The following is a 27,692-nucleotide window of genomic DNA, read 5'->3' on the forward strand; positions in this document are numbered from 1 at the left end:
ATTATACAAGCCAATGTATTGTACAAAGACGAACAAAAAATGACTTAATTATATGGTCACATGGGGGCGGACAGTTCGTTTGTAGGCTTTTGTTTACGAGTAGAAGAAAGTTGATTCAATTGGTGATGAAATATTACAATCAGTGTTCAGATTCATAATCATAAAATAACCGTTCCCCTTTCTTAATGTTTAGTATCGAGCTGAAATGTCGAGTAGCTTCGTTTTACGTCCAAATGTCTACTCCACGAAAATCCTCGTTATTGGTAAATAAAATTGTGGGTCTTCTGTCAAAGAATCTGTGAATCGAGCGCATTGGCTTCTACACCGAAAAAAAATATAGAAAGTTTCATTGCAGGCTTATTTATTTTTCTATACAGATTTTTATAGACGGTTTCTAAAAAATTCTCGACTTAATTCGTTGACGATGGTGCTTGTAATTATTCCGATAGGAAATACAATCGCGGCTGATATTTTTTTTTATAATTTAATAATAACTATAAATAAAAAAAATACAAAACGTTGTAAAGGTTGTAATCTGAAATAGAAACCTTGGAATTAAATAAAATATATATATATCATTAGGTAGAAAATAATTTAATTACATTATGTAGGTACCTAATATTTTACAGCAGGTATATGCAATTTGGTTCTGTTAACGTTAGATGTCAGTAAAAGTGTAGTACAGTACAGATTGACACATAAATGGAGACTAAAAGAGGTTTAAGGACACTCAATTCGAGGACAGCAGTCTGGATAGAGCTTCTCTTCGGACGTTACTATCTTACAGGGGGGAGCCGCATCCACCGCACCACACCTGTAAATATTGGACAACATCACAAACATTACTTTGATCCCTGCTATGCTAAAGCGCTTGTGTTATGACCTGTAAAATAAATAATGACATAAAATATAATAAATTAACATACTCAGTGTATGCTTCCAAGCAAACAAAAAAGTAACAGCCCAAGGCGCCTAAGCCTCTCCTTGGCGTGAAAGAGGTTTGGAGTTTACTGCACCGAGCTGCTCCAATGCGGGTCAGTGAATTTGGAAACATTATCATCCAACACGAGCATTTTTTAAATGTTTTCTTTCACCATCGAGAACCAGATGAATTATAAACGCAAAAGCACATGAAAATTCGATGGTGCTTTTCTGAGTTTGTTCAGTAATATTAAGTTAAGAGTCCCATACACGTTACAAGTAATAAAAAGTAACTCACGTCACATATGTGATCAGCGTCGTGCTACATCTGTACTCCATACAATTACCCGGAGTCTCGGATGGCCTCGACTGACCGAATGGGATGACCGCTTTCAGATCATCTATGTAACATCCTTCTTGATCTTCTGTTATAAAGAAAAAAACTTAATTTAGAAAACTTACACACACATATAATATCTTATATACTCGCATTAATATCGTAAGCCGATTGTCCCAGAGGTGATAGCTGCATAAAAAAATCGGTTATAGAAAATTAAAGAGGAATGTTGATTTACTAAAGTGTTACGATTTAACAATGAATTAATTTTAGAGAGCGGACAAAAGTTACTGGCCTGTTAGGGAGCGGTACAACGGCTGTTTAAGAAAAATGAAATAAAAAACATTAACAAAATTAAAGTAAATTATCGTTTTCGACAAACTCCAATTGTAACTGAACTAATGTGTACTATTTGATATTAAAAATTTAATTGTAAAGAGGTTTTATCATTTTGGCGCCAAATGTAGATAAGTGACTTGTAGTTTACAATGAAATAAAATCAAAACAAAACCTGTCATAGGTTTCGGAAGTCCTAAAAATCTTTTGAATAAATATCTTCCTAATATTATAAACGCGTTTGGATAGCTGAATGTTAGTTACTCCTTACTCAGATTAGTTCACGCTAGAACGGCTTAACTAATCTGTATTAAATTTGGTACAAAGGTAGATTATAGTATAGACAGCACATAGATTACTTTCATGAATTTCATTCATAGATGGAGAACGTGTTAAGCACGTTTTTTTTCCAGGATAAAACGCCATATAGGATAAAAAGATCATTTGTTAAGAGAGAGCAAGGGAAACTAATATTATCTATAGACATAAAGGTGCTTAATAAATATATATTTATAGAGTCAATGATCAACGTCCAAATGCTGGGTAAAGAGATGTAGAGTCCATTTCACCACTATGTTTCAGTCCGGTTTCGGTTTTGTATGAAAATTAATTACTGATTTGAGCTATTTTATTTTGAAAAGTAAACACTTCTAAGGAACAATTTTAACAGTAATAACTATAAATGAATAACATATTTTATATATCTAGTGATTTCATATAAATATATAATTTGACAAATACTATACCAATACCAATTCATACAATAACTGGATGATTTTAATTAATGAAATAATGTATTCGTTATATAAATATATCGATAAGCACTCACTGACAATCCGTGTATACAAATAAATAAATATTGTAATTATACATAATACACTAAACAACATTTCTATCCATTCGAGATGCCGATAACACACGTGTTAAGTAAATAATTGTTATCAGCATTGTAGCAAGAGGGATAACAATTCTTACTGAATTCCTCTGGTTTCGGCTGCAAAGGGCCGATGCCGACTGCAGCATAACCGACGCACAGACACGCAGACAACACAACCAGCAACTTGAACATGTCGGAACAAATGTCACCAATGAATTGACATAGAGTTTGACCGTCGTGGCCTTTTATCCACGTAAACAGGTCGTAATTATACTTGCCTTGAAACTAATTATCGCCCCGGCTTCGCATGTGTGCAATATATTAATAAACAAAATGAGAAGTGTGCTTTGCAAGTAAATATTAAGTAAAAATATTTATTTTAAAGCGATTATTTAATTTATTAGTTAATTAATTAGTGTGTCGTATGTCAATGATACGTATGAATTAAACCAAATTATTGTTAATCGTAGTACAAAATGTGCACGGCATATGTATTCAAATTTGAATAATTTATACGATGGTCAAGGTAAAATAGAGTCGCTTCTCGCAGTCTATACGCTCAGATCTTTCAAAGTACGCAACGTATGTTAATGCGGTTTTCATATAAGAGTCATTCAAGGGAGAGGTTTATATGTATAATTTCAACTTTCCTAGCCGGAAAAAACAAGGTACGAGTCGTTTGTGCGCAAATGATTTTGGCTACGAATAGACTCTATTGGTTACAATAATGACACATGTATCTTTATAGTTACATTTTTGCTATAATTTTTCATAATGACGGTATGTAATATGTTCGCGCTAAATTCTTTGACGAATGGTTTATTTTCTTTAAAATACTAATTATGTCAACGCAGTTAAAATATATCAGAGGCATCATAACATTGTAAGCAGGATTTGTGAATGTTTTATGCATATATACCAGTTTTGTATTGCATAATAACTTATAGACAACTTTATAATAAAGATATTAAAATATTTTTTTTCTTTTTGGAACAAAGTTCTTTTACATACAGTCGAGTGAATTGGCAGAAATCGTGCCATGAAAAACGCGTTATACCACACTCCGGACGATCTTCCCTCTCTTTCTATTTCTCTCTGTCCTTTTCTATTCTATTTCTATAATATGGTTTCATAGAATATTATTTCAACTATTTTTTTGTTATTGTTTTAATTTACACGGGATTTTTAATAACAACTTTGTCAAATGTCAAATCATTCTATTATTGTAAAACATGGTTTATTTATTTTAATGTCTATTATTTAATACATTATATATCGAAGACAAATTCGTTCCAACCGGATGTCCCACGACACCTCCAGAGTTATAAATGATTTCTTTTAAATTAGCTTCACTTGTAACCAAGTCTGTATGCAGACTAATTTAGGAAATCAATGTACCAATTTTATGTTTGCAAGTATCTGTTATTAATAATGTCGATGCTAAAGTATGAAGTATCCTTGGGACGGGTAGCAAAGTTCTCAAATGGCTCCTAGTACGTACCTCGAGTTCGTTTGACATATCTCATACATAGAGCTTTGGTAAGCTATATGTTGATGTTAGGGTAGATTTGTTTTATTGCAGCCTGAGTGAACTCACAATTATAACCACTTGGGCTATATCATATATAATGTAGAGACTTATTTTAAATATTGGTTACAAACGTGCTGTAATATCGAATTAGGGCTACCAGGTCCTGTAATGTATACAGTTTTGTATTATAAATAAATAAATGTTTTACACGATGTCGTATTTACCTTCTTAAGATCTTTCTTAAGATTAAATATCTTCTACATTTAAAAAATCTTTACCCTTAATTGTTGGAAGTTTTAATAATAATACATATATTTAATATTACATTGCTCATTGTGTATCCGTGTGGTTGATACTTTGTGCAGCTGTTAATGGTTCTCGGAAGGTTCTGCTGTAGTATCATCAACATACAATACTTGTACTGAAGTTGTATCATATAAACTAGGTAGTTAATTAGGTAGCAGCCTGTAAATTTCTCACTGCTGGACTAAGGCTTCCCCTCCCTTTGTGGAGAAGGTTTGGAGCGTATTCCACCACGCTGTTCCAATGCGGGTTGGTGGAATACACATGTGGCAGAATTTCGTTGAAATTATACACATGCAGGTTTCTTCACGATGTTTTCCTTCACCGCCGAGCACGAGTTGAATTATAAACACAAATTAAGCATATGAAAATTCAGTAGTGCCTGCCTGGTTTTGAACCCGAAATCATCGGTTAAGATGCACGCGTTAACCACTGGGCCATCCATGTATATGTATTTGCATAGTAATAATTAAAACATTAATATTATTATGCAAATGCAAATATCCTATTGAGCTAAGGCCGTAGCAATCAGTTGCTTACAATGTTCTCTTCTGTCTTCTTCCGTCTTCTTGTTGTCTCCTTCTATATCAATAATGACTGAAAGAGAGAAATATACATAGCATACACGCCTTATAAAGTTTATAAGTATAATGTATGAATATATCAAGCATTAATAAGTACGACACTGTAGTAATACCATCCCTGTTGGGCTTCATATACGTTTTTAAGTGGTTGAATTAATTTTTCGTTAGATCAAAATAAATCCTGAATAAGGCCTCAATAGTCACATCTAGTTATACATAGTCAGGATTTCGTTTTCTCTGAAAAAGTATTTCTCAAATAAAGATTTAGGTCAAAGTTACAAATATGATAAAATTCGAGTTATAAACAGTCCGAACTGCTCTTATTGTTATTATTTAAACACTCCACGATTCGACAAGAACTCGCGTAAAAATAATATCTTAACAATTTGGCAAACAACATGATACCATATTTATTTAAAGATAAGTCCAAAGTCTGATTTTTCATGCTTACATAGCAAAAAGTTGCTGATGAGAAAAAAATATGATGTGCTTAGTGTGTTTTTTAATTAAATTAATAGACAAACATTTGTGTGAGGTTAACACTGACCATATTTATGGCGATCTAGAGACAGTGTCTTATATCTTTTTTTATGATGTAGGCATCAGTAGATCACCACCCTCCATAGACATTAGCGCTCTAAATGATATTAATCATTATATACACGGTCAATGCGCGACCAACCATGGCAACTAGGAGGTTATGTCCCTGTGGTTATGTCCTAGTGCCTACAGTTACACTGCTTCATTCAACCTTCAAACCGGAAAACAAAAATACAAAGTATTGCTGTTTTTCAGTAGGATATCTGATGAGTAGATGGTACCTCCAAATGACTGAGTTTCTGCACGTATAAAAGACTTACAGATTATAATAAAATACTAAACTCTAGTTATCTCAGAAAATGAAAATAAGATCAAGGTATCAATATAAGCCACTGAGCAACTGTTACTTTATTTAAGATGTACATATATGGGTCACGTCTGGTGTACCCCTTGGATCTCACTTAGGTCAAAACTTATTATTGGTGCATATCAATGAATTTCAGGAAGTATTTAGCATAAGTATTTGTATATTGTCTTAAAAATCTAATTATAATTATATTGGTTTTATAAAATGTACTTGTTATAAGGTAAGTTTATTCTACAAATGTTGTTTACGTTCTTAATGGTGACGCACTTCGTCTTGTTTATCCTTTTAAAATTGTTATTTAAGTGTTAATTAATAAATGTATAAAAAGTTTGTATTATACTTAGTACATTAAAACATTAGTATTACAACAAAATAATGTATGTAATTAGAAAACGTAACATTATATCTGTAACCATTAGATATGCTGATAACAAGTACGAAACAAGGTCGTACTAGAAAAAAGTACGGATTGAATCTTATTGAATTTCATCAGCTCAGACTGTTGACAGATATCAATAGCAGCGAAAGACAACACAACTAACTTGAACATGTTTATAAGAATATCGTTGCAGTGACCCCTCACTTGAACACATCGTTATGATATGCTAGGAACGTATTAGACAAACAATATTATTTATATTGAGAAGTGTGAGACTGTCACTGTCATTAGGCATTAGGCCATTCCATAACCGATCAACAGCGTCGCGGGATACGCACGGAGCGTCCACATTTTACGTAGAGAATATTTTGTCGGTGCCAATGCGCTAGGTTGAAACGTTATATTAGTGTAGTAGTCCTAATATGATTTAACAATAAATAGCTAAGCTGTTCTATGCATCGAATCAAAATTTCTAAATAATTTATAATAACGATAATCCGATCGTAGTTTCACCATGACATGACTGTCGCACTAAGACTTGTCTCCTTATAACTCCTCAATAGTTAACAGCGCAGGCGTGAAACTTCGTATGTGCATTTAATTGTGATATTTCGTTCTTAGAGCCATTGTTACAGGTCTATTGCATTTAGGGTTGGTTCCTCACGAGACAGTCGCTCGACAGTCAGCAGCACATACGATAGTTTGGTAAACGCATGCAATTGTCATAGCCTGTTCTAATTCGAATTAAGATGGTTGTCTTGCTATTCAGATCTCTGCAATTACCGGTAAAATATATGATGTTGCAAATTCTATCATGCTGGTTACACGGTACTCATGAAGTAACTTCAGGTCACAAGAAAGTATTGAAGAATAGAATTTTAGTAAATTAACAGGCACATGACCGAATTGGATTAAAATGAAAATATAATAATCGAAATGATGTCTTGTCCCGAAAAATACAACAAAAACTTATAGATGCTATTTTTTTATTTTTTTTTTCGATTTCCCTTCGACATGCCTTGTGTCAATTAACTATTTTAACAAAATGTAGGTATTTCTTTTTGTTAGCTTGATAATCAGTAGAACGAAGACTTTAGGCGGAGTCTCCGGTCCTGAAGCCATAGCGCTTGATGGCGTGGCACTTCCTGTCTGCTCCGACTTCCGATATCTTGGTTCACTCATTCAAGGCGATGTCGAAATAGATCGAACGGTGACGCACAGGATTAACACAACGTGGATGAAATGGCGGTAGGTTACGGGAACAATTTGTGAACGCCTTATTCCCCTTAAACTTAAGGGGAATATCTATAAGACTATGGTCAGACCTGCTGTTCTTTATCATCAGATCAGAGTGTTGGGCTAAAAAAGGGATAACTGAAAGACAATTGCATGTGGCGGAGATGAGAATGGTGAGAGGAATGTGTGGTTTTACGGATAGAGTAAGGAGTACATAAGAGGAAGTTTGAAAGTGGCACCGGTTACCGAGAAGCTATGTGGAAACCGGCTGTCATGGTATGGATATGTTATGCGGAGGATGATCATGTTTTGAAGAAGGCCTTGAGCATGGATGTGGATGAATATAGATGTAGGGGACGACCAAAGAAACGATGGAAGAATTGTGTGAAAGACGATATGGTTAGAAAGAATGTTACTTGTGAGATGACGTTCGACAGAGAAGTATGGAAGAAGAAGACAGGCTGCGCTGACCCCAAGTAAAATTGGGGTAAGGGTAGGAGGATGATGCTGTAGGTATTTCTTTTTACCTGAAAAGTATCGGATAACTTATCGCTCCAATGCCGCCGTTTACATGCACTTACGTCTTTTGTACGTATTTACGTCTCTTGTAACAAATCTTACCAAACTTGGGTAGTTTTTCTTAATTTTTATAATACTTGAAATTAAGTCATTGAATTAAAAAAAATGAGTTTCTTTAACCAAATCAATATATTTTTTTTTATTTTTGAAATTTATATACATATGTATAAGCGAAAATCTCAAACTAACTCATCACGAGATTTCAAATATTGGACTTAAAATTTTGCAAAGTTACTAGTTAACGTAATTGCATGCTTCTTTTATTTAGGCTGTATTCATGTTTTATTTATTTATTTTATCCTTGTGATATACAATAAAAAGTATAAAGTAGTTTCACAACGTGGACGTTCACTAAGAAAGGATTTTTGAAAATATCAACTTCAAGCGGGGAAATGGAGAGACAACTTTATATGAATTTTAAGCAACTGTTATATCCTGGTATGATCCTGGTACATAAGCTGCTAAAACTAAATAAAATTATAGAGGAAAACCCCGTATTTGTAAGTATGCACCGATGTTATCTATGCACTTTTGCCATCTCATAGTTCATTGATCCCTTTACTAAAAAAACTTTGGTGGCGAGAATCAATAAGCTCTTTGAAGGCGGTTTGGACTGGCGCATCGGAGTTGAATTTTTTTCCTTGTAAGAAGTTGTCCAAATTCGGGGAAAAATGGTAATGTGTTGGAGCAAGGTCCGGGGAGTACGGTAGAGGTCGCAGTCATTCCAATTGTAGCTCATCTAACTTAGTGGTTGTTTGTTGTGCAGTGTGTGGTCTTGCGTTGTCGTGAAGCAGCAGTAGTCTAGAGCGATTGACCAATCTGGGTTGTTTATCAGCTAGTTCTTACTTTATGGTTTGCACTCGCTGATAAAAGATATTTGCCGTAATCGTTTGGCCAGATTTTAGAAAGCTGTAGTGAATGACGTCGGCGCTAGTCCACCATACACTCACAAGTAACTTTTTCTGAGTCAATTTTCGTTTAGGACAGGATTTGGTTGCGTCTCCAGGGTTCAGCCATTGCGACAAGCGCTTCCTATTATCGTACAGTATACAATTTTTATCGATTTAAATTCCCTTCATTATTGTGTCGGTTGAGCAAAGTAACACAGCAGTCGACGCGTGGTTGCAAGTTCGATTCACTCAATTCATGAGGTACCCATCGTTCAAGCTTTTTTACTTTCCCGATTTGCTTCAAGAAAATTAATACAGTTTTATCACTTATCCTCAAGCCTGCAGCTATATCTGAAGTGCTTTGTGATGGATCCGCTTCCACAATAGCTTTTAATTATTCATTTTCTACTTTGGTGTCCGGCCGTCCACGGGGTTAGTTCTGAAGGTCGAAATTTCCAGAACGAAAACATAGAAACCAAAAACGTACCGTGCTTTCTTTTGAGACACCAGCGCTGTATACATCATTAATCCTTTGAGATGGTTCTGCAGCACTGTGCCACATTAGCACTCCGTAAATATACCGATATTTGATGTTTTCCATTGTGCGGTAATAATCAAGGAAAAAAAAATGACGAAGAAACAAATGAATAACTGTTTTCAAAACTCAACTGTATCAGCTAAATTAATTTATAAATTTAAATTTGGAATTCTTAACCAAAGAAGAGATATTTCAGATCAAATTGGTCAGTACGACAAAACGCTAATTTCATATGTAGAGACCTAATATTAGGCTAAGTTACATATTACTTATCAAAAACCGACCCCTACCAATAATTATTTTAAGCTTCAATGCGGAGATTCTGCTATTCCATTGCCTCGATTGAGAGAAGTTCTTGAATTACTATAATCCATTGAACTCCGTTATTTTGTGTCTTCTTGCACTTCAATCTTTTCGGGGGTTGTTTTATGCTGGTGAAGTCAGTACATGAGCTGACCATCATTTTTGGATTTGCTATTTATTATTATTAGCCTAGTGTAGTGAGGAAGGCAGCCAGTTGAGTCTCAATCTCTGTACGGATCCGAAATCAAAATTCTTAATCAGTAATATTTTACTAATTCTAAAACGTAAATATTATTTAATTATAATTCTATAATAAAACAATCAATGTGTTATTAAATGTTTTTCTCTTTTTTTAAAGCAAACACCTAAAGCTCATGTAACAGTACAAAGCTGAGGCGGCAGACAGTATTATATAGCATCGATATAAAGCACACGAGTCGAGCGATCAGTTTAAATTATATTAAATCTGTAACTTAGGTATGAACAGAGCCTGGATTTTTAAAAAGTTATCCCTTAAGATAGATAGTTAGGGATGCAAGCTTGTATGAGAATTAGTCACTTACAGGGCTGCCATTAGAGCCAACTTATATTACACATGTGAAATGACGTCATAAGTTAGCAGTAAAAGTTTTAGCGTATATGTTGATTTTTTTAACGCATTTAAAGAAAAGCTTGTTTTTAAAAAGGTTTTTTTTACTTTTAATTTATGTTTTACTTTTTAGTAATTAAACTCGCATTCGTATTCGCAGTAAGTCCTTACATTTGATACCCATATTGTAGGAATGAATTAAAAAAAATATCCGCCATCTTGGGTATTCCGCCATGCAGGATTTAGAATGACATCACTAAGCGTACATTGTCATCCAAACTGAATGTATATACAAAATTTCAGCTCAATCGGTTAAACATAACTGCTTTTAAATTGTGTTGTAACAGTTCACTCGTACATACTTACATTGCAAATTAAATAAAAGCTTGTACAAAATAATAATAATTAAACAAAAATCATTAGGAAGAAAATAATTTAATTGTATTTAGTTCAGTTCACGTTAGCTGTGTGAGTGTACAGATAGACGCGTAAATGGAGATTTAACGGGGCTTAAGCACAAGGACAAACAGCCCGTGGACAGCAGTCTGGATAGAACTTCTCTACGTCCGCTACTTTCTCACAAGGTGCCTCCACAGCCACCGCACCACATCTGTAAAATAAATTATGACATGAAAAAAAAAATTAACATGCTCTGTGTACGCATCAAAGCTAAAAAAGTAACAGCATGGTAAACCCACTAGTTGGCTAAGGCGACCTGTACTTGATTTGAAAGAACTTTGAAAGTTATTGCACAACGCTGTTCCAATGTGGAATGGAAATATTTTCATCTGACACAAGCATTTTTTCTCGTGATGATTATAAACACAAAAGCACATGCAATTTTTTTATGTTCTTTGAACCAGTGATATTAAGTTAAGATTCCCATGTATCTAAAAAATAATAAAAAGTAACTCACGTCACATATGTGATCTGCGTCGTGCTACATCTGTACTCCATACAATTGCCCGCAGTCTTGGATGGCCTTGACTGACCGAATGGGATGACCGCTTTCAGATCATCTATGTAACATCCTTCTTGATCTTCTGTTATAAAAAAAAAACCTTATTTACACACACACATATCTGGACAGATGGATATTATGTCAATTACGCTAGAAGGGCTTAACGGATCTGAATTAAATGTGGCACAGAGATATTGCCTGAAATAACACAGCTTTGATTTTTATCCTGGAAAAACGTGCCTAAAACCTGTTTCCCTTCCCCTCCCCTCATACGCGCCGCTGTTTTTCTTAGAATGAAAATAGTTTCAATAGCTGTAGCGTTACCCCATAGCCAAATACCGTAAGACATAATGCTATGAAATTAATCAAAGTATTATAGTATATTAATCGAGTAGTATCAACATCAGATAGTTGTCTAACTTTTCTAGCTGCTTGTGGTGCGGAGCTGAGTCTCCCTTTCAGGTATGATTTATGACTAAAGTACTTTAAGTAGATAAATTTAGATCAATATTGTTTAGTTAGTATAAAATTTTGCTTTCTTACATTAAGGCAATCATTTAGAACTTAATTCTTTTTTTGGAAACCAACTTTGTTTCAGTGATAAAGCATTTTTAACATTTTCTGACAACGTTAAAAAGTAATGAGATAACATCAGCAGACAATATAATATCACAAATAAAATAAAAAAGGACCCAAAATGAATCCTTGTGGAACACCCATTCTTTTAACAGATTCAGAAGAATTTATTCCATTAACAGACACCTGTTGAATGAATGAGGTATGAATCAATGAGATCCGGAGCTTCATCATTAACACCGACATGTTTTAGTTTGTACAAAAGAGTTTCGTGCTATACACAATCAAACGCTTTGGATAAATCACAGAACATGTAAATATCATTCTGTGATTTCTTCCATGGATCTATTTCAAAGTATGGTTTATATGTCTAAGTAGTGCCATTCCAGCACCAGTTGTTGAGCGAACCCTGGTAAAGCCGAATTGTTCACTATGAAAAAGAGTACTTATACAAAATTGAACCAGAATTTTATTTAACAATTTTTTTTTAAATATTTTGCTCGGCGATGGAAGTAAAGAAATAGGCCTATAATTACACGGATTGCTGTTGGACTATTATAATAAATGTATCAATTAATACTGTTACCAAACATTTGTCAAAAATTATGGTTATTTACGGAGTGACATCATACCACATAAGTGATTAGTTCTTTCAATGTTAAAACTTTTAATTTTAATAGCTTTATAATATTTAATGCAGTAACTCGTTGACAAGAAAATTCAACGCTACATTTAAGAACATTTCATCCAACATTTCATCTTTTTTATCGTACCGTATTAAATATTCAAAATGGCTTTATATTTTGTATTAATTATATATTTTATTTAAATTGAAATGATTTATATATATTATTTTACAAAAACTACAAATTCATAGAATATTTTTAAAATATTGTTACACACTAGTTAAGTATATAAGTGTAAGAAAGGTAACAATTCTTACTGAATTCATCAGGTTTCGTCTCCAAAGGTCCGATGCTGACTGCAGCATAACCGACGCACAGACACGCAGACAACACAACCAGCAACTTGAACATGTTGGAACAAATGTCACCAATGAATTGACACAGAGTTTGATCGTTTGGCCTTTTATTGCTGTGAACAAGTCAACATGTTCTCATACAAATTTTATAAACTAGCGGTTCGCCCCGGCTTCGCGCGGGTGTAATTTATTAATAAAGAATATGATATTTGTGCCTAGCAAGATTTACTTTTTTGTATAAATTAGTTTAGAAAAGAGAAATATGAATTATAGTTTTAATGTACTGGACAGCTACAAGAGACATAGGACAGTGTTTTAAAAAAAAAAAAAACTCTTTTGGTACTGCTTTATATGGCTCACCAAAATGAAATGAAATGAAAATTGTAGATATACTATAAAAAAGTCCGGGATAGCATATATTTTTCTACTAAGTTAAACTATTAATAACTATTTTTTAAATTACAGATTAGTAAAAAGCTACAGGGCATAGTGAAGCCATTTTTTCCAATTCATTATTAATCCTTATTCAGATAAATATATTACTTAAATATTATTATTATGGGTATTCAATAAGGATTAATATTGTCTTTTATATACTGATATATCATTTGAATACATATTTTAGTAGGTATCACCGTTTCCAAATTACGTGCAAATAAAAAAAAATGTTCGTTCCGAAACAGGTGGTCGGATGGCAACAGGCTGTAACAATAAATCTTGACCTTGGGTGATAAAATCATCCAAATTTAAGTAAAATTTATCTATATTTCACAGTAAAATTACTCTACTGTCTGTACGCTTAGAGCTTTCCAACTACGCAACGGATTTTAATGCGGTTTTCATCAATAAGACAGTCATCAACTAAGATTGAAATTTATATGTATAATATTATAGTAAAGAAAAGCCGAGAATTCGATTCGAAGCCGATCGTTTCATTTCCGAGGTGTGGGTATCAATCATAAATTCACTAATTGTATAATAGCCTTTAGCACCGAGCGTTCCGTAACAATTTTTTTTTAATTTGGCATAAGAGGCATTGTAACGCTTTCTGGGATCCTGTTGTACCGTATACATTTCCCCACAAAGTAGTTACTGACTCTATGCAGTCGAGTTACAGGAGTAACAGGTTTGTGTTTGTGTTGTTCCTTGTACCAATGATATGAGTATCACATTGTATTATAATATCATTAATATTTTTCCGTACATACATACATAACATTACAAAATATATATTGAGAAGCAACAGCAGAAGCAACATATATATCCCAGGACCCATTGCAACTTGGCATCAACAGGTCAAGAAACGCAGTTGAATCAATTAGATCCATCGATTCCCCATTTACAAGTACATCAGCTTTTACATTTTGTACATTTGGTTTACTAAATTTTACAATTTTTGTTTTTTTATTATTTAGCCTAAGATTATTTACGCTAAACCATACTATATCAGAGATAGCATTGTTTACGTCGTCATACTGTATCTGTTTTCTATTAATTTTAAAAGCTAAGGAGGTATCATCAGCAAACAATACTATATCATGTTTGTTCCCAACAAGAAAGGGCAAGTCATTAATATATATGAGAAATAGAAAAGGTCCAAGAATTGATCCGAATTGTGCAACAGCCATGTAGTGGGGAAACTTCGATCGGATTATTATTAGTATATATAAATTTTGATTCGACACAAAGAATAGCTAAGCTATTTACGTAGTGTCCTCTTTTTTTATGTTATAGGGGGAAACGAGCAGGAGGCTCATCTGATGGAAAGTGATTACCACCATTCATTATTTTCCATTCATTCATTATTCAGGGTGTTGACCGGGAGGGTAGAGGAGGAGGTGGAGTTTCTGACGGACCATAGATACGTTCGTTTAAAGATCACAGGTCGCCAAGACTAAGAGGGTGCAGACCTTGCCGCCAAGGACTCTGGGACAGTTTACCTCCAGGATCGAGAGGTCCTATAGCCAGGGGGCGATGGGAAGCTGGTCCAGTGTCGGGTAGGCTACGGCGTTACACAGGGCTCGGTTCTCAACTCAATACTATGGAACGTCGTTTGGGGTGTTGTGCTACACAGTCACCGTCGTCGGGATTTTAATACATTGTTAATCTTTATTCAGATAAATATATGAACTTACTTGGGTATTGAATTATGATTCATATTTTCTTTTATAATATATCATTTGAATAAATACTTTAGTAGATATCACCGCTTCTAAATTACGTGCAAACAAAAAAAACAGGTGGTCGGATCAGCTGTAAAAATAATTTTTGACCTTGGTCGTTAACATTATCCATTATAAGTAACATTTGATCTATGTTTCACAGTAAAATTATTCTAAATTTAAATTTTATATTAGTATTAATATTTTCTAGCAAAGCATGCTTTACATTTTCTTATACATATATAGTCATTCAAGGCTTAAAACATGCATATTATACAATAATATAATAATAAATTCTCGGCTTTTCATTAGAAAAGCCGAGAATTTCAGCTTTCCTAGCCGGAAAGAAACAAAGATTTTGTAATTTGGAAGCGATGATAGCTTTTAAAGTACCTAAGCCAATAACCTTCGAATAGCCAAGACCCATGCACTTGAAGCAGTACAAAGAGCGCTGCTTCAGTACGTACACCCTGGATGAGCTGACTACGGACGACGACGGGTCCGCGTAAAACCTCTCCACACCTTACCATTTCAGCGGGGAAACTCAACCCGCGGGCGAATGCGGCGATTATCTTATTTTTGATGGCGGGTCGTGTAATCCTATCACCTACATGTCCACCTTTCTTATGGAACTACGTTGGCCACCCGATCCAACACAGTGCGGAACTCCGAGCGGTACTGTTGTCCCGGTCACCGAGCGTCAGACTTTGAGTCAGCCATTGATCCCGAGGTCTTTAAGTTTCACGCCCTGCTCAGCGCGCACGAAAGTCTGGACATAAGTGACGCCCTTCTGCTCCGCTTTCAACACGCTTGCAGCGCTACCACAACTGCATATGGTTGAGCTGCGGCCTGCTTGGCCGCTGGAAGAAAGAAGAAAGAATAGAAGAAGATACCTGCCTTCTTTTTTTAAGCACAGTGGACCACCTTTAGTGGAATTGTCTCCGGCGTGGTAGGAGCGCTTGATGGGCCGGTGTTAGGTGCTGGTGGAACAGCTAGAGGTGCCCGATTAGGTGGGGGTATTTCGGCCTTGAAGCCGGATGGACTGAAGAATCGGCAATTTGTTGGGCCAACTTCCGCTTCTCATCCGCAACAACTGCAGCTAATTCAAATGCCGATTGACGAAATATGGACTTAAACTTCTCCATCTGAGCGATTTTTTTCAGATTCTTTATAAACTCTCTTTTTAAATTAGAGTATTTAGCTACTGCGGTTCGGTTGCCCCTCCGATATTTTTCTGAACTTTCTAACAAATACTTAGATATTGTAAACTTAAAAAAAAAAATCCCGAACTTATTCACGATTATGTGTTAAAATATTAATTATAAACATGTCTTAAGAACGTTGCTTCATTAGATTAAAACAATTATGTTTTGTAACTATATATATTTATAATGTATATATATAAAAAATCGGATTTGATCCCCCAATCCATTACAAAATTTACATTTTATATCAACCAGACCATCTCGGCTCATCTCTTGTCTCAGCTCATAACTGTATGCATAATTTATATTCATAATGAAAAGAAACTAAGAGCCAATGTTAACTATCAAACTTACTTAGCTGAACTTCGTATGTACCACACACTCATCAGATATTCCACCGTCAAACAGCAGTACTTAATATTCCGGCTTGAAGGTTGTGTAAGTCAGTGTAGCACAAGGGATGAAACATCTTAGTTCCGAAAGTTGCCATGCAACAAATGCATGATTGGTGCTGCGCATCGGTGATGTAACTAAAGGTTAGTATTTCTTAAAACGCCAATCTCTGTGGGCGGTAGTGACCATTACCGTCTGGTCCACACATCCGCTTATCTATTTTATATAATAAAAAGTAAAAGTTACCAAGCATGTCATTATAGCATGTAGGAATAAAATGGGATCCTTTCCTCATAGCCTGATGAGTGATATACGGAACGTTCGAAGCGAACTTTATCGTTAAATTTAATCTTTTCCGTAATTACTATGTTCTTAATTGTATTTATAGCCGTAGAACTCGTCCTAGATACAATTTTAGACATTAACAGTTAAAAGGAAATTGTTCTTTATTAAAAAAAAAAAACGAAGATAGTCGAAGAAATGATTCGCTAGAATCGCTTTCTTAAAAGATTTTAGTGCAAAAAAATAGTTAGGTGATACACCTCTCAAGCAAACTTTATAAAGTCTATTTGCAATAAACACTATGTTCTTTGAAATTTTAATTTTGTATTGTAAATCCTGTCCTTTTGGTCTCAACAGCCACACACTATGGAAATTACACGGGTATGTGCAAGAAAATTTACACTTTCGTAGTTCGATTGAACGGCCTAAATGACAGGTGCTTTATCAGGCGTACAACTGTCTTACGTATCTAGAAAGCGTAGAAATGTAACAAAATCAAATATTTTGCCAATAAAGAATGATGTAGTTCGCAATTTGAATCTACAAACTACTTATGCTTAGCTATATCACCAGCTTATCTCATGGGATTGCCTATATAAGGTATGGCTTTCTTCATTTGGAACATTTCAGGATATCCTGATCCTGAGATGTAACTATCATCAGCTATATTCTTCTGTTGATACTGCTTATTATACTGGCGTTTGTCGTTTGATATCATACTCTAACTGTCGTAATATTTGCCTGCCTGAAAATAATTGCTTGTCTCTCAGTTTTATTCATAGTTAAATTGTAACCTTCGTTTAATTATTTTATCTTACAAATGAAATCTAAGAATAAATGAAAGAATTCCTATATTTTCTTAACTAACGTTGTTGGTGACTTATTAGTGTAGCTATTTAAGTTATTTTCTTAATTATAATTCAGATCAGTAAAACTTAGCTCTTTTGTAAAGTATTATAATGTGTTAAAAAATCTTGTAAAATAACAATTCAAGGGATTGTAAGAGCATTTGAAGTGTATATTTTGATTTTATTAAGCAATATTATTATACTCTTTGACAGCCTTTGCTCGCCATCTTCGGTCAGGGACAAATTCCGATGTCGTATCTTTCGTAGAGAATTCATTTTATTTATCTCTCAGTAATCGTAGTCCTGCTATTGTAATTACCTCGAAGATGTTTTTATGAGCTTCGAAGAGGTTAGTGAATCGTCTGCACCGGATGTTTTTAATAAGGAAGAAATAACCGTCGCAATAATTTAACACACACGTGATCTAATTTAATTTATTTTTACTTGTTTTATTTTTGGAGCTGAGACCAACAAATGTACATCCTGGAATAAATAAGATTCTTTTTTATGATAAGGGTAGGGTGACGGGCTATCAATTCGGTGTAACTACAGGCACAAGGGACATAATATTTTAGTTACACAGGTTGATGGCGCGATGGCGATAAAATGACTGGTTAGTTTTTTTACAGCAGCAATGTCTATGTGCGGTGGGGACCACTTATCATCAAGTGGTCTATATACACTTACATATGCCATAGAAAACTCGAAATTTCATGAGATTTCATGCATTCGCTAAGTTTGTATCTCATATTTTCATAGAGCAATTTTATTCACGGGACAATCGTATCGTAGGTTTTATTTTAAATAAATATACGAATCTCTTTTCCCTGCTCTTGTCCCAAACAGCGGCTCGTCTTGTCTGCGCAGCGTGTCCTTTCATTCCATTCTCCTCTACTATCATTCATTTGATCGTTCACATCCATCTCTCTCATATCCCTCCTCACACACTCTATCCCTGTCCTCAAATCTCTTTTAAAAATGAAAATGGTAGATATTTTTTCCATTATTTATTTGTTATTTTTCATGGTAACCGTCTCCTCTTTACAATGTCGCCTCTATTATAACTTTGGCACAATATTTGGCATATTTTTTCTACGTATTACAATACTGATCCGACTCTCATTTATCGTAAATCTGCATACACTTTGGTTTAAAGAGCAACGAATGAAAACAACCTGAGGTACACCCGCTTCGTGACGAAACGCAATGGTCTTTGTTATTACGCGGTCGACCCCGATTGTTTACATTTATTCCATTATATTAATGACTAGATAAATATACATGTTTGTGTTACTAAGCCCCGCAAACTAGATTCAATTTATATTAGAATTGAATGAGAACTTTCTAGAAAGCACTTTCAAACATAAACACGAAATGTTTTCTCAAAAACTCAAATTACAGTGATGTAACAAATCGAAATTTATACATTTTTTTAAACGGCATCAATTAATATTCTTGCTATGATTACTGATCGTCGTTTGCTGGGCCAGTAACATAGCTATATGTCCACTTTAAACCAATAATAAATTATAAAACCTTTTATTTTACTAGATATAAATATTTATAAAGTGAACGCTTAGAGCTATAAACAATTTGTTGTGATGTTAAACAGTACTAGGGTCGTAATTAAGATACCCAAAATATAATTATCTTAGAAGAATTTAAAAGCGAACATTTTGGGTATTATAATTATAGGATTCTAGTCAACGTCTAACATTGCGATTAATACAAAACAATTGTAAAGATGGTGCCACATTATCCTTTAAATCGTTATAGACAAACAACCGTCATATTAACAATATTCTCTACTAATAAACACAACAGCTTTTTAACAACTTTACATTTTCTAACACGATTAACGCATTAGTCACAACTATACCATCGTCTAACTCGGTACTAAACTCTAAACCATTTTGGAATCATTAATATACATTTCAAAATAATCCAAATGCAATTCAGGATTCACGGACTTACGTTCGATTATATTTTTCAATTATTTTACAATTTCCATAATGTCAGTCACTTTCGTAAACGTACTTACTACTTTGAACACGTATGAGTGATTGTCTATTTTTATAGTTTCGTTTCGACAAAAGGAACTTATTTAGCAGTATATTGTGTTAATTTTATGGATGCTGCTTATATTCTATAAATATAAGAATCATTTCCTTTAACTGTATTAAAATTGAACGTAAAATGTCTTTTGGCGCGCAAAAGGTAAGTACGTCAGTTGTAAATGACCAAAGTGGACGCCCGACTCGAGAGCTCTGAAAGAGAGAACATATATATGTACCTATATAATGCGTTATATATAATGCATTTTCCAATTACGATAACTAACGCTATAATACTTATTCGTTTCTTTATTATTGCTTTAATTCCTTCTTGGTCTGTCAAATCCTTGCAAGTGAGAAATCGTGTAAAAGGTAAACGACGTGCCATCTGTGTGCTTATTCTCGAATATTAGCTAGAGTAGAAAAAAACGAAGCGGTCTTGACAAACAGTTACTACGAGCAGCGAAACTACAAGTAAAAATACTTCTAAAAGTTGAACACTAGTTATTCTAACGGGATAGCCGTCACTGTCGACTTCGATAAGGCTTTCGATAGGATTCATCCTGAGATCACATTCTTAAATATTAAGTACAATTTATTATTTTATTGCATATTTAGAATTGCACTGTACGATTACGAGTATCTTTTAAACAAGTCTTTGATATATTATCGTACACTCCGCGTAATAACAGTCCGGCCTGGGCGAGGGGTGCCGCAAGGCAGCTGACTTAGCCCGTTTTAATTTTGCTTACATACGAACAAAGAGATTGTTCTCTTTGTAGTGTGTAGACACTTGATGAGTTCCAGCGCACTTTAGACGGGCGGGTCCATGTCGCGCTGCAACGACGTCAGTCACGTGTGGAAAACCCACCCTGGGATCGGAGGTCACGCGTCCGGAACGCCGTGAATGTGGTGCTGGTAGTTGTGATTCAGCTTATTAGCGAACTCGTGCATTATATCTCTGAATATCACGGAGTCAAGGTTCTCTCCGAGAATGTAGAGCAAGTACCAATCACCCATTTTACTCCTCCGAACGATGGTGTCGACGTTGTCTCTCCGCACCAGCCTGAAGCGCATTCTCATCATGTAGACGCGCATGCGCGGAGAGAAGATAATGACGATTCGATAGACGAGAGTGATGAAGGTGAGGGTGCCGAGGATGACGAACCAAAACCAGAGGAATATATAAATCTTCTCGTTGACGACGTTCAACGGTAAGATGCACAGCGCATCGTGCCGCTCGACCTCCCCGGAGGACCCAAACTTGTTGAATAATGTGCATTTGACCATCCTGAAAATAGGAAAATTATAACTGACAGTTTAGATATTCATATTTATATAGTATATCTCAACAAGCATTGCTATGATATACTTTAATAATTTAAATATAATTTTATTGGATGGTAGACATAATATTATGTAATTAATTGTCAATAATCAGCTATTATGGAGCTCTTATTTACCTTGGAAATATATAGATCATAGGATCTATCCGGTCCTCTTGGTCGGACTCCATGTAGGCGATCACATCCAGACCGAAGGTCATGAACTCGCCGTCGAAGAAGCGGTTCATTAGAAACATTTGCCCTGGAACAATTTAAAATAATACTTAATCAAAAGTAAAAGAGCTTAAGTGTTTTATATCGCAATATGCGAAATAACTTTGTATAAATAGAAGTTCATAGTTGATTTTATTGTGATATTATTTTAATTTAAGATAACATACATTTATACAAGTTAGTTTAAGACGATATCAGATTTGATTGTGAGAAAGCGTCGGGAAGATAAAACTTAAGTAGTATGTGTAAACATATAGATATATATTCGTTATACGCAAGGCAAAAACAGTATTCAGTATTGTAGTCATATGAATGAATCTTCATATTATTGAAGGTAAAACTTATTATTTTCAACGTATAGCCCTACTTCCGCTAGTGTATTCAATAACAAAAACAGCTCCCTTCAGCGCGGCCAAATTTGCTGCCCATGCTGTCCCTACACGGCTGTGGCTAGGAAAACAGCGATTTATAACTAAACTATTTTAGACCCGTTGATGTATAATATTAAGAGCTTCTATAATTACACAAATATTTTTAACTGTTAGTAATCTAAATAAATGATTTTAGATGCTGGAATGTAGAAGTATTTATTACATAGATTTTTTGATTTTATGTAAATCATAAAATATATACCATAAAAAATAAACCTATTAAAAATACAGTACATATATTATTTACTTCTCATTCTTGGTAAGTTGGCTGTATAGGCTGGACTTTTGTCTTAGTTTTAATAAAAAACGAAAAAAGAAAGTTATGCAATATGTATAATTATATATATTTTTTAAACTGACAAAACTCCACAGACGTTTTGTCCTTGTCTTTGGACTATGTTCTATTACGTATTTTAATTGAGTTTAGTATTTCGTTTTTTTTTTGCATGTTTTCTTAACAGATATAATTATAGGTTAAAATATGTATTTAAAATATCTGTATCTTATTTGAACGATCTGCAGTAAGTTTAAAAGTAATAATTATCTCATAACCTATCATTTCATGGCCTAACGTTTTCACAAAATGAAATATCAGTAAGCCATCTGTCGCGAGCGTCGCCCTGAATCACCAACTAGTGCAGCCATTGTAAATCATATATTGAATTAAATAACAACCCCAGGCCTTTGAGAATTATACTTCACGTTCATCTTTTATTAAAAAAAAATACCGGTTTTTCTGTTTGAGATTAGACTTCGGGACTGATTTACTAATCACAAAGATTGACTGAGACCATGTTCTTTTTAATGGAGGTGATTTTTGTGAGGATAAAAACAGACATAATAGATAAATAAACGCTGACCAAAAAATTGGTGTGACATTGTAGCCATGACAGTTTTACTTTACTTAATATTGTGTATATTCTACTAAAATAAGATGATTATTAAATTTTACTGCAATAGCCAATAATGCCATATCGTTACTTTGTCCGAAGTTCTATTTTTTACACAAGACATCGAATGCTTCAAGGAGTAGGTGACTGCGTGGACGTGCGACAAGAAAGCATCAGTTCCCCTTATTATCATATTATTTGGATCCCAGAAAACGTTCAAAAATATTCAATTATAAAATTTAAAAGAATCGTTAAAGAGCGCTTGTGTGCTAAGGGATATTATAACACTAATGACCTTTAAGTTGATTGCACCTTGGGAATGAGTCGATCGCCTCCAGGCTGTTTCAAATAACGAAAATATTTTTGTTATTATTGTACATGAAAACATGAAATCTATACCTACATGTGAAAATGAAATGTAAAAAAAAAAAATATCCCGCTTTCGCCGGTTCTTCTCAGGTCAGAGATGTTAATTTCCGAACCGGTGGTAGATTTTTGTCTATCAATAAGCAAGTGATCATCATTTCCATATTGAATAAAGATTTGTGACTTTGACTTTGACTTATCAATTTCCAAGACGAAAAATGAATTAACTAAGCCTATCAGGTGTTATTTGTAAAGAGAATCTCACCTATAACGTTTATAAGAGCGAGCCCTTCGCACAAGTAGTAGCGGTAGGCCCACCAGTTGTGGTAGCGGAGATTCTCCCACAAATAGTCCAGTATGAGTTTCTTCTTCGTCTTCTTTTCTATCTCGGTGCAGACTCCCACATCAAGATCCATCATCAGCGCCCGGATCTTTCCCCCCTCCCAGGATTTCCACAGCCAGCGCGGAGCGTAAAACAGCATCGCCTGGAGACAATTGAATCACATTGAAATATTTGCGATTTATACGGCATCATATATATACAGTTGAATCGATCAAGATATGCTTTGTTCAAGCACTTTTGAATCGTAATTTTACAACTTAATGTTATTTATCGGTACCGCTGGTTCTACAACAGTAGTTACTGATTAGCTGCAGCTAATCAATTAAACACCGAATTGTAAAAAAAACAACGCAAATAAATATCATTATCATCATTACATACTATAAAACGAAGTCGCTTACCGCTGTCTGTCCTTATCTATGCTTAGATCTTTAAAATTACACAACTGATTTTGATGCGGTTTTTTTTAAAAGATAGATTGATTCAAGAGGAAGGTTTATATGTATAATACATACAGAATATAGGCAAACACATTTTTTGCGATTAATTGCAAACGTTGGCTGAACCCTACGAGATAGATCAAAATAATGTACTACAGTATTGTACACCTTAAAAAGGTCTTCAAATAAGCCCGGTATGGTATATGTCTATCTCTTAGGGATAACCCACAATAACTATTTTTTCGAAGCCATTATAAGCAATACAGCATTAATCTTTATCCAATTAAGTTAAATATATTATGCATTTAATATACGTACATCGATATGGCCCTTTACACCATGTAATTTAAATGAATATTTTCCATATCACAGATTTAAAACGCAGGGACATAGCGGTTTGTATTTTCTAACGGCTGAAAACTGTGAACGTTGTAAGACATTCTGTAGTATATTTATTATGATATATGTAATATAAAGCTAAATAATTTACAAGCATAAAATAACAACATTATTTTGAAGTCGTTTATAAATTCTCAGTTCATAACCCATCATGAAATAAAAATATTTACCGATTGTTTTAATTAAATTTAAACATTAGTGCTTTGAAAATAAAGTCGTAAATGCAGTAGTGTACAGCGATCAATAAATATATTTGCCTAGACGGCATCGTAAAGCAAAATTTTATGGATTTGTAGCATTACACTTTCGACGCGAATGTTTAGTGGCAGCATTTCCATTAGCTGCCGTTTCAAAAATCACCGTAGCGAAAGATGTTCTAATTATTCATTCTGCGTCGATAGATGGCGTTAGTTTCTTTAATAACTTGGTAAGAATTGTTGCGAACGTTCGTCTAATGCTGCTGAAATAGTCATTGAATAGCTCCCTTTTCAGTTGTTTTCTTGAAATGTATGTATGTATGCTTGATTCTATATTTAAGTTATTATGCTTTCCTGCGGATTGGTGGGACTCACTACTCAGATGATTAAGTCACGTTTTCTTTTACGTTCTACAAAATATATTTAAAATAAGAACTCGAAATATTGAGAAGGCTTGCGACGGATTTACGACATTTTGCTTCTGATGTAACAGGATTTATTTCTAATTACAAAAGATGATTTGGTTACTACAGTTTTGTTTAATATTTTTTCATTTAACTCATTGACGATATGCTTATTTTTCATCTATTTTTATTATTTAAATTTAATTTTAAAAGTATATATTCGTAAAATGTTTCAATATTTAACGTAATGTACACTTTGTGGTAGCCATTTGTGCAATCCCGTCTGAGTATGTACCTACTAATTATATATTCTTTAAATGGTGAGTGAGCCAGTGTAACTACGGGCACAAGGGAGAAAATATCTTAGTTCCCAAGGATGAAGACGCATTGGTGTTGTAAAAAATGGTTAATATTTTTTACGGTGCCAATGACTAGTGGCGATGGTGACCACATAACAGCAGGTGGCCTATCATCTGTCTGCCTATTGTATACAAATAACTATTATATAAAAGATAATAACTGTCAATAGTATTTTTATAGGAAACAATATTTGTCGATTGAAAAACTTGAGTCGAGATGGCCCAGTGGTTAGAACGCGTGCATCTTAACCGATGATTTCGGGTTCAAACCCAGGCAGGCACCACTGAATTTTCATGTGCTTAATTTGTGTTTATAATTCATCTCGTGCTCGGCGGTGAAGGAAAACATCGTGAGGAAACCTGCATGTGTCTAATTTCAACGAAATTCAGCCACATGTGTATTCCGCCAACCCGCATTGGAGCAGCGTGGTGGAATATGCTCCAAAAACCTTCTCCTCAAAGGGACAGGAGGCCTTTCGCCCAGCAGTGGGAAATTTACAGGCTGCTAATGCTAATGCTGAAAAACGAAATTAAAAAAAAAACGCCTGAGTTCCACATTTGTCTTAAGATTGCTCATAAGACAGGCCACTTTTTCATTACATAGATCTTCTATATACCTAACGCAGGATAAGAGCGAAACCCGAGACTCTCGGATTATAAACTAAAGTTATATCTAACGGGTCCATCTCCACTAGTTGCTCGCGATGTGGATTGCCAGCGTCTTGTACGAGCAACAGGTAATGTAACCATGCTCGAGCGAGTACGCAACGAAATGCAAAGATAAGAGTAGGAAGTGCTGTCGTCAGTCGATGCGTTTGATACCTTCAACAATACGAGTATTGGTCGGAATGGTTCGCTTCTGTAAAGTGGGCCAATAAGAACAGTGTAGCGGATTTCTGGCTAATGTTGGATTTGAACGCTTCGATTCGTCGAGGTTTGACACAGTGACAGTTTGCGTAATATTTTTGGGATCGTTACGTCATTCTTTGAGTGGGATTTCCCTAGATTTAAAATTCGAATGTATTCCAATTGAAAACACAAATCGATATTTATTGGGATATGATACTCTAAAAAGTAAGGTATAAATAGTTTCCGGCCGCGGCTTCTCCCACATGTGGGGGGAGAGTAGGTTTATAGGTATTTTATGTGCTTTTTTTACTTCTGACCATTCTGTTGTATGCTGTCACGAGTATCGGTTGTGAAGTTAGGACGTGAAAGCGAAAGAAACTAATTAATTCGGATGTAAAAGTTAGTGAAACTCAAACTCAAATTAATTTATTCAATATAGAACCATTACTCTTACTTATTGATAGTCAAATGTAACACTACCACCGGTTCGGAAATTAACACCTCTGACCTGAGAAGAACCGGCGAAAGAAACTCAGCGGGTTTTTTTTTTGTCAATTTTATTGTTTATACAATTGAATATGAAAAGTAAAACAATCAATAAAATAACTGACTAAACATTATTCTAATAGTATAAATTCCTTTTTCTTGTGTGTTCGTTTGTTCGCTCACTTCTCTAAATTACGATGGATCCCAATTGCTAAAAATTTGAATGATGCAGGATTGTTTTTTAAATCGAATGCGTTTCAATATTACGTTAAATATTGTATAAAATTTTGATACATTGTTGATTTCGCCTGATGTCAATTTTACTATAAATATTGTATATATAATTTGTCATACTAAAATATTGTAATATTGTATGACACAGGGTTAATAAATACAATAAGAAGTAACTCTTAATGTCTCACTGTTAAACAAAAAGCTCCACTCCTCTAGAGGTTTTTCGAATGTTAGTGGTTACGTATGGTACAGGATTTCTTCCATCACACCATATTTACTTGGTGGTACGCCTTGGGCAAATCCGTCTGGGTAGCTACCCAGATTTAGACGGGTTTGGGGTTGCTCATCATGTATTCTACCGCCAAACAGTAATACTTTATATTGTTTTGTTCGGGTTTGAAGATCGACTCATCAAGTGGAACTACAGGCACAAGAGGCATAACATCTTAGTTCCTAAGGTTGATGGCGCATTATTTCTTGGAGCGCAAATATCTTCAGGCGGTGGCAATCACTTATCATCAGACGAGTCCTTTGTCAGTCTGTCTTCCCAAATTTTATTGCTTAATCGTCGAACGAAAATTTATTAATTATTTACAAACACAAAATCATACGAGAATTCCATTAATTTTCCGGATTTGAAATGAAAATTCAATTAAAATTATAGATTTGTAACGATGAAAATATAAACTACGTTTTACTTTTTATTAAACAATTAACGTCATATGGGAACACTATCAAAGTTTTTATGGACTTACGTGACATTTCACGGTCACGATATAATGTAGCCCACAGCTCGTCTATTATTGTAGTGAGTTATTGTCGCAGTCGCTGTTATTAGTGTGTTGATTTATTGCGGAACCTGGCAACATTTGACGGTTTGTGAATAAATGGCGGGATATTAAATAATAAATGAATACAGCAGCAGATGCTAAGTAAAATAATTTGTTACATTATATTAACCC

At 34.5% G+C, this 27,692-nt stretch overlaps 3 protein-coding genes across 6 annotated transcripts in view; all 3 read right to left on the reverse strand.

Moving 5' to 3' along the window:
- Positions 1–575: 575 nt before the first annotated feature.
- Positions 576–2,728, reverse strand: LOC113404417 (uncharacterized). The gene is made up of 3 exons (XM_064221009.1): positions 2,570–2,728; positions 1,220–1,346; positions 576–814 (listed from the first exon to the last, which is right to left on the reverse strand). The coding sequence occupies exons 1-3, from the start codon at positions 2,661–2,663 to the stop codon at positions 721–723; spliced, it is 315 nt and encodes a 104-aa protein (XP_064077079.1). The 5' UTR covers positions 2,664–2,728; the 3' UTR covers positions 576–720.
- Positions 2,729–10,713: 7,985 nt separating this feature from the next.
- On the reverse strand, positions 10,714–12,931 carry LOC135194840 (uncharacterized). Its single transcript, XM_064221008.1, has 3 exons — positions 12,791–12,931; positions 11,227–11,353; positions 10,714–10,920 (listed from the first exon to the last, which is right to left on the reverse strand). The coding sequence occupies exons 1-3, from the start codon at positions 12,882–12,884 to the stop codon at positions 10,821–10,823; spliced, it is 321 nt and encodes a 106-aa protein (XP_064077078.1). The 5' UTR covers positions 12,885–12,931; the 3' UTR covers positions 10,714–10,820.
- Positions 12,932–18,711: 5,780 nt separating this feature from the next.
- Positions 18,712–27,692, reverse strand: part of Shakb (shaking B) — a 131,034-nt gene continuing 122,053 nt past the window's right edge. For all 4 annotated transcript variants that reach the window (XM_026645295.2, XM_026645296.2, XM_026645297.2 and 1 more), the window contains 3 exons: positions 23,285–23,504; positions 21,237–21,360; positions 18,712–21,064 (listed from right to left, as the gene is read on the reverse strand). In XM_026645295.2, coding sequence (XP_026501080.1) covers positions 20,659–21,064; positions 21,237–21,360; positions 23,285–23,504 — 750 coding nt within the window. In that variant the 3' untranslated portion in view covers positions 18,712–20,658. The remainder of the gene's footprint in view (positions 21,065–21,236; positions 21,361–23,284; positions 23,505–27,692) is intronic.

The sequence above is a fragment of the Vanessa tameamea genome, chromosome 5 (assembly GCF_037043105.1).
Source record: "Vanessa tameamea isolate UH-Manoa-2023 chromosome 5, ilVanTame1 primary haplotype, whole genome shotgun sequence".
In the NCBI taxonomy this organism is placed as follows: domain Eukaryota; kingdom Metazoa; phylum Arthropoda; class Insecta; order Lepidoptera; family Nymphalidae; genus Vanessa; species Vanessa tameamea.

Excerpts from the sequence above, each read along its gene's own strand:
- LOC113404417 (XM_064221009.1), bottom strand. The coding sequence starts at position 2,663 with ATGTTCAAGTTGCTGGTTGTGTTGTCTGCGTGTCTGTGCGTCGGTTAT. Across the intron at positions 1,347-2,569 it reads GCCGAAACCAGAGGAATTCA|AAGATCAAGAAGGATGTTAC; the intron begins GTAAGAATTGTT and ends TCTTTATAACAG. Across the intron at positions 815-1,219 it reads ACGCTGATCACATATGTGAC|GTGTGGTGCGGTGGATGCGG; the intron begins GTGAGTTACTTT and ends CAATATTTACAG.
- LOC135194840 (XM_064221008.1), bottom strand. The coding sequence starts at position 12,884 with ATGTTCAAGTTGCTGGTTGTGTTGTCTGCGTGTCTGTGCGTCGGTTAT. Across the intron at positions 11,354-12,790 it reads GACGAAACCTGATGAATTCA|AAGATCAAGAAGGATGTTAC; the intron begins GTAAGAATTGTT and ends TTTTTATAACAG. Across the intron at positions 10,921-11,226 it reads ACGCAGATCACATATGTGAC|ATGTGGTGCGGTGGCTGTGG; the intron begins GTGAGTTACTTT and ends TTTATTTTACAG.